Source organism: Branchiostoma belcheri, unplaced genomic scaffold (genome assembly GCF_001625305.1).
Source record: "Branchiostoma belcheri isolate BF01 breed outbred unplaced genomic scaffold, Haploidv18h27 scaffold443, whole genome shotgun sequence".
Taxonomy (NCBI): domain Eukaryota; kingdom Metazoa; phylum Chordata; class Leptocardii; order Amphioxiformes; family Branchiostomatidae; genus Branchiostoma; species Branchiostoma belcheri.
In genome coordinates, this window is record NW_017804069.1 from 41,480 (window position 1) to 49,133 (window position 7,654).

General features: G+C 42.9%; 1 protein-coding gene and 1 long non-coding RNA gene across 2 annotated transcripts in view; both read right to left on the minus strand.

The window, feature by feature from the left end:
* Window positions 1-1,021, minus strand: part of LOC109478626 — a gene marked incomplete at its 3' end in the record, with an annotated part of 6,511 nt that extends 5,490 nt beyond the window's left edge. Inside the window, exon 1 of the mRNA XM_019780295.1 lies at window positions 985-1,021. Within this exon, the coding sequence (XP_019635854.1) occupies window positions 985-1,021 (37 nt within the window). The remainder of the gene's footprint in view (window positions 1-984) is intronic.
* A 1,975-nt stretch (window positions 1,022-2,996) lies between these two features.
* Window positions 2,997-5,029, minus strand: LOC109478627. The gene is made up of 2 exons (XR_002140740.1): window positions 4,807-5,029; window positions 2,997-4,262 (listed from the first exon to the last, which is right to left on the minus strand). It is a non-coding gene; the product is annotated as an uncharacterized LOC109478627 (long non-coding RNA).
* Window positions 5,030-7,654: the final 2,625 nt, after the last annotated feature.

The following is a 7,654-nucleotide window of genomic DNA, read 5'->3' on the forward strand; positions in this document are numbered from 1 at the left end:
CTTCGTAAGTGACACTGGATAGGTCTAGAGATTCTTTGTGTCATTTGCTCCAACCTTATCTAGACTTTGTCTACCATTTGTGTCCTACTGAAATATCAAAAATTATGTCTTAACCCTAAACAGTACACCTGGGGTCCGCGCGGACCCCATCACTATATATCCTGTAATATTTGTTTTTTGTTTCTAAAGATTTTCTTCTGAAATTTCGGGTATTTGTCACCCATAAAGTTGTCCCTCCATACAGTGCAGAAAACTCATTTTCCCCCTTTAAAAAAAAATTTATATCTGATTTTCTTTTGGGGTCCGCGCGGACCCCAGCCGGCTTTTGGTCGTAATGGACACGCTGGCGTTCTTATACATTACTTTATTTCCGTTTTTTAATGTTTTTATGCACTTATCGTATGGCCACATAATTTTCAGAGAATGGTGTACTAATAAAATTCATTCGCGTATCAATAATTCGTGTTTATAAACTGTTAAATTGAAGAACTCTCCAGAGTGTCACTAACGAAAGTTAGTGGATGCTACCTGAAACGTCTGACCATTTTCCATCTCTCTAGTTGCTTGAGTAACGGTTTTGCGGGCGATTTCACTACAGCTACTCTTAACCACACACTCACGCAAAATACAGTAAGACGGACATGAAATATTCAACCATGAGTTTCTCTGCAGTACCGTAGGAAGCCACTTGAGTACTTCACCTTGACCATCGTTGTCCCAAACCTACCTACTAAATATTTTAGGCCACATTCATCTATTTTCAAATCCGCAACCCCACATATACAATGCCTTTACACAATTAATGGTAAATAAATGACTGCAAAGTCTCCATCTATGCTCTGTCGTGTTTGATTTGGGTATTTAAAGTGAACGTGTACTCCATTTGGGGTCACCTAGGTTCATTTGCTCTTGACTTTTAACTGTGGGTAAAGGAGTGAAAAAAATCCCCTTTTTGTTCATGAGAGGGCAGCAGAACCAACCTACCTGTCATGTTGGTTTTCTCGTTTAGACGTTGTTCCATATTCGCAGTCTGGTTTTGCTTGTATCCTATGGTCATAGCATCCACTGTAGTTGGAATGTAGGGTTTGTCCTGTAGAAGAAACAGAAAGGTTTAAACAAGAGTTCGCCCCAGGTATCGGGACCGAGGGCGATGCGGAATACACCGTGTTGTATTTTATTTATGCCATACCCGGTACCCACCCACGAAAACACGCCTTTCAATGCAAGTAAGCCAAAAGTTGGTGCCCCTAAACCCTCAAATGCAACAACATCTGTATTCGAATTTTCGAAAGGGCCGCACACGGTTAGGGCGAAACGCGTTCGAATTTTTCTATAGAAGCCATGGAGCCCGGGCCGTACCGTAAAGTATGGCCCGGTCCGGAACTCGTTATCGAACGGTATCGCGGCCCGGGTATGATATAAATATAGAATACAACACGGGGTATTCCGTATCGCCCGAGGTATCGGCCCGACCGCGGGTCGGATCGCCCGACGGCCGCAGGCCGGAGGGCGATCCGACTCGCGGGAGGGCCGGGACCGAGGGCGATGCGGAATACACCGTGTTGTATTTTATTTATGTCATACCCACCCAAGAAAACACGCCTTTCAATAAGCCCTTTCGCCATTAGCGGCGCGAAATGCATGATGGGTAATGTCCGCCATTTTTGGAGATAAACACGCCGCCGCGCGAACATTTAATCCCCATGTTATGTACGAAAGGTGTGTACACCTGGGGAAGGTGTAAGCCGTTTTGGCGTTCAAACAGCGACGTTAGCTTCCGAACGGCTACGTTTGGATAGATCTAATTCTTAAGAATAAACGGAGTTTTTGAGTTAAAAGTATTTTAATAGTTCAGACGTGTTTTTGTGTGTGTGTGCTTCGTGTGTGTGTACCGGCAATGCCTGTGTCCTGTGTGTGTTTTTGCTGGTCGTAAGTGAAGATTTTCGTTGCGATTTCGTGCCGAAATGGAGGACGAGGCTGATGGTCCTTCCTTGGAAGAAATCGGACATTTGGAAAGTGCCGGCATTGAAGGTCTTTTTGCGAGAGAGAGGACTCAAAACAACGGGGAGCTGGAGAAAGGCCGAGCTGCGAGCGCCGTGCAGCTCGGTATACCCGTGAAGCAGGACGAGATCGCCGAGGACAGGGCACGATCTACGCAGTACGCCGAACTGTTTAAGGTTAATGGCACAAAACTACCTGATCCCCTGCTGGACTTGACTGAAGGGTGGCTGAAGGAAAAGGACGCCGGGGAACAAATTATGGCCTCCGGTCGGCTTCACGAACATCGCCAAGTGGCTGCTGTGCGAGGCCCCGTGCGTCAGCGAACCGAGACAGCAGCTCGAGGACGGATCGGAAGACAGCAACACTGCACGATCGTCTCCTCAGCGACTACAAAGAAGGGAAAGCTTACTCGTACTTCGAGAGCAAGTGGGTAAAAACAGAAGTCCACTACCAAACAAACCAACTGAGACAGTTCTAGAGAGTTCGGGGTTCAGAGTTCGGGAGTCACTTGAGCGAGCGGCCACGTGGTATGTGGGCCCACTGAAATCTTGTTGTTGTATCTAATCACAAAAAATTTCCATGCGGAGGATGTGTGGACAGGGGCACTTGTTGCAGCTGAACAGTTCTTCAAGGAGTTTGTTGCCCCTGAACCTGTACACAGAAAGATACAGAAGAACAATAACCCCAAAACCACAGAGTGAAGTTGTAGAAGCCATATGGTCATTTTTATTCCAACCAAGGAGTTATCTCAATGTTCAAAAAAAATCTTGTTTCACAATTTCATTGTTCAAAATTTGCTGTTCAAGTTTCATGCATTCTAGTACAAAAATGCAGTAGATATAGTGTTGGATAGTTATACACATGTATATAGATTATAGGGTAAACTCATACATTATTGTCCTTGGCATTTGTTTATGAAGTATTTCCCAGCAGTGAAAAACATTGACAAACATGTGAAAGATTTCATTTCAAAAGAAAATTGTATCATTTTCCTCCTATGTAGAAAGGCAATCCTTACAACAAGCACTCACTTCATGTATGGTACAGTATATGCAATGCAATGATGACTTACATTGCACATAATGATTACTAAAAAAATGATGATGAATATGTAAGCTCAGAGATGTAGACTATGATTAGTATGAATGACACTGCCAGGTTTACTTGATCAGGCCTGGCTGCAGGTTAACTAATGCAGCACAGACCTTGACAATATCATCTGCTGCTGATACCAATGTTATGGGAAATGGAGGATTTTGAAGTCCTTAATTCTATTGATTGCCCGTTGCACATGAATTCTCAAGTTAGCCACTTTCTTTGTTTTCCCTACTTTGTCCCTAGTCATCTGACGATTCCCCTGTGCAGCAGGTGGAATTTCCAAAGTAGCACGTCTAAGCAAGAGGTCTTCCTGAATAGGAAAGCCCCTGTCAGCCATAATCACATCATTCGCTTCTACTAAATCTAGGAATCCGCTATCTCGTGTGATAAACACATCAGAGGCTCTTCCGCCATACGTCTTAGACACAAATGAGATGTGTCCATTTGGAGTTATTCCTATAAGAATCTTTAGCATATTGTGCTTCTTGTATTCTGACCATGTTGATGCTTGTAAGTCCAAAGATCTGGGCCTCTCAATAAAAATCTCTGTACAGTCAAGCTAGTATGCATCTTATTCTTCTACATTTCTTCTTGAACTGTGGTGGTATAGTCTCTGTGATAGCTACAGCCCTGACAGTCACATTCTTCTCTGCAGTCACATTTGTAAGTGTACCTGTGGTCATGCTCTGTCTTTTCCACCGGAGTCATTACAACATCATCTTCATCAATACTAGCACATGTGCGTGGCTTCTTTTTTTGAGGGTCAGGAACCGCAACACGTTTTGATGGAGGTGGTCGCTTTGGCGTTACCTTCTGGTCAGATGAAGGCCCTGTGTAGCCGAGATGTAGGACGGGGTCAGGATGTGCTGCTGTGGGTTTGCCATCTATAAAGTATCAAGAACAAACCCTATCATGTGGCTTGTTAACCCAGTTTTTATTGCTAACCGAGTCTTTCTTGTTTATTAGTTTGTTCCACCGTCTCCTTGCATCGGGTCTTTTCTTCTCAGTAGGGAATGGGAATAGTTTGAACGGTGGTGGGCAGTCGGGGCAGTCGCAGCAGCCAAGTTTGGTACCATGTTTTTGGCATGTCCATTTGTCTAGTAGATGGTATGTTGAATTGCTGCAATTCACTACTGCACACAGCTTCATGATGAACAGTAACACTGTAAAAAGAAGAAGAGAGGAAAATTGAACAAAAAGTGATACTACATGGATTTAAGTTCAAAACATTTGTCTTGACTGCACTAGCATAATTTTTGCATGCATAAAACCCTACCCCACCACCATGTATCCTAGTATTCTGATTCCTACTACGAAAACCACACTAAATATTTACTAAAATTATTGGTGCACTCACTGCATGTGCTATTCATTCATGGTTATTATAATCGTTAATTCGTCGTGAGGATTGCGGTTAGAAAGCTTTATGTACTTGCGGTGACACGAGACAAAGACGTGCCACGCATATCGGCCTGTTGTGCAGACAAAAGCCAATGCTATTTATCGAAATTTTTTACTGTCCAAAACATATGCCACACTATTTTACCCATATAACCACTCTAAAAATAAAATAGATGTTCCAAAACTCGTTTTATCGAGATTGGTCAGGAAAATTGAGCAGAAAACGTGAAGACAGAAGGCGTGCAGCATGGGGGAGGGGGGCATGCAGGCGGTAGCGCTAGCTTGCATATCGTCAAAAAAACCTACCGTAAATCCCCTTGAAGAGAATATTTTTGGCAAACTAGGTCCAGAACATCGTTGGAACTCAGCCCAAGGCGGGTCACCACCGGTAACGCCGTGTGTAAGCTGGAAATTCAGACATGATGGTGCTTGGCACAAGGGCGTCCGCGGTTCTGTTTATCTCTCTGTTTATCTCCAATTTCTGGATCGAACGTCAAATTCCGCGCAGGCGCACTAGTAATTGCGAAAGGGCTTATGCAAGATGAGCCAAGAGTTGGTGCCACTAAACCCTAAAATGCAACAACATCAATTCCAACGACCGAAATTCTGTATTCGAATTTTCGAAAGGGGCACAAGCGCGTAGGGCGATACGCGTTCGAATCGTTTTATGGAAGCCATGGAAGCGTTCGATAACGGGTCCGGAACCCGTTATCGAACGTTATCGCGGCCCGCGTATGACATAATTAAGGGTTAATGACCCGCCCCGAGGTGAATATGGTGTGATAAAGCCTTGGCAGTTGCTATAACCACCGAATAAAGCCATCGAGTGAGCGACAGCGAACGAGGTGGCTTTATTAGGTGGTTATAGCAACTGACAAGGCTTTATCACACCATATTCACCGAGAAAGGGCGGGCCATTAATGCTATTATCATATAGCCTATCAAAACTTACACAGTAGAGAGTAACACATTCCTGTATAACACATATATCTAAATTATATAACAAACCATTACAGTCACTCCTCTATCCTCCCGTCCGCTGGCCACTGTTCCTGTGCATCTTTCTCGATTACAAGGACCCACATATTGAGTCTAAATTGGCCTCAATCAGTTCTTCTATGACAAATTCTGACACACCATTGTCTAAAATTGTATTCCCTTTAGTGTGATGATTTTACTTGTTCTATTAGAGTTCCTTTGAGTTCACCGGAACTTCGGAACAGAACCGTTATGGCCAAAAGAATAGAACAAGTTTCCATTTGAGGTCATCTGAGGTCATTTGGATGTTTCAATACAGAAATGTACTTACTAGGGGGGTGGTGCGAGAAGGGGCTGCACGAGCAACCTCCATGGAGGAGCTCTGCAGAGCTCCTCCATGGAGGTTGCTCGTGCAGCCCCAAGTGATACCTCTGCAGAGCTCCGCGACAAAACAAGTCAATTCGCTGGTTGTCGTCACTGTTGAGATTTCTTTTAAATTTGTGAGCTCTGCGTTCAAAACAAGTCAATTCGATGGCTGTCGTCAGTTTTGTATAGAGCTCCGTGGATTTTAAGCCAGTTCAATGTGACTACTAGACCTTGTAACGTACCAGGGGCTCTCCCAAACAAACAAGACTTCGCAGAGCTCCATGGAGCTGCTCGGACAACCCTAGTCCGTCGGTTATAAAGCATACAGAGCTCCGCGACAAAACAAGTCAATTCGCTGGTTGTCGTCACTGTTGAGATTTCTTTTAAATTTGTGAGCTCTGCGTTCAAAACAAGCCAATTCGATGGCTGGCGTCAGTTTTTTATATAGCTCAGTGGATTTTAAGCCAGTTCAATGTGACTACTAGACTTTGTAACGTACCGCGATACCCCAGCAGAGTTCTGCGACAAAATAAGTCAATTCGTTATACAATAAAGGTCTTTAATTCATTCACTATATAAAGGGATCTGTAACCTGAGACAAATTAAGAAAATAGTCTACGGAGCTCCAACCGCGGAGCGGCAATTTTCCGTCTCGTAAACGGTCAATGCCATTCGGCTGGTCGATGCCATATCCGAGCAAGGGGTTTCTACTAGGTGTAGAAGCGCACGATAACTTTTTGGGGGGTCCACAAACAAATAAAAAGTGATATACACTATAAAAAGCAATATTCTAATTGGAAGTATAAGGGAAGGTCATGTCGAATTGTAAATATTAGTAAAAAAAAGGGGCAAGCTCAGATTCAAACCCGGGTCTAAAGGTGTAGCTCTAAAACCATAACCTAAACCCGTTACCCTAACCTCTACGCCACAAAACATCACGGTGTGTTTTCTTTTCTTTTGCTCAAAATTCACATGTATTGACATGGTCTTTATTTTGTTATGTATTGCTAAATAAATTGGGTGATGACAAGACGGTAAACATTTCTATTCAACAAGGAAACGTGCTACAAATGTCAACAAAAATAGTCAACTCCCCTGCATAATGGTTTGCTCCGGGCCGTGCTTTATTGTGCAACAAAGCACACTTGTGAGAATAAAACACACCTGGCAATACTTGTATCATTGTAACTGTGACATTATGGCGTCATAATCAATATGGAATGGGGGCTTCTGATTGGTCAACGCCACCTGGCTATTTGATAATTATACATATTCCCCATATTCATACATACCCATACCCATACTCATACATATTCCCCAGGGTTACTTAATGTAACCCATTACATTCAAAATTATACACCGAGTTAAACATGTTGCTTGGTTTTACTAGTGCCTCGAAATAATTTCAAAATCACCTTTTGATGTTTGTAGGTCCTCTGGTTGATGGACGTCAGCAGGATGGCACACACTATGACCAGAGTTCCCAACACAGCCAGGGCAGCGGCCCAGTAGAAGACATCATGGCCTTTTGCTCCATTATACGGCGGCGTCTCAGTGTCTTGTAAAGAAATGAATGTAATTTTTTTAAGTAAACACATTATTAAAACCATGACGAAATAACAGAAATGATATTAATAACATGCAAATTAAGTAACAGAATATATGTTATTATTATTTTAAATGATAAAATGACAAATAGTAATTTTATAATAGAAGACTAATTATATGATAAAATGACAAAAACAATACGCCATGAAAAATTTAAAAAAAAGAAATATAAGGAAAGCCCTGACGAAGATCGGTTTGTGTG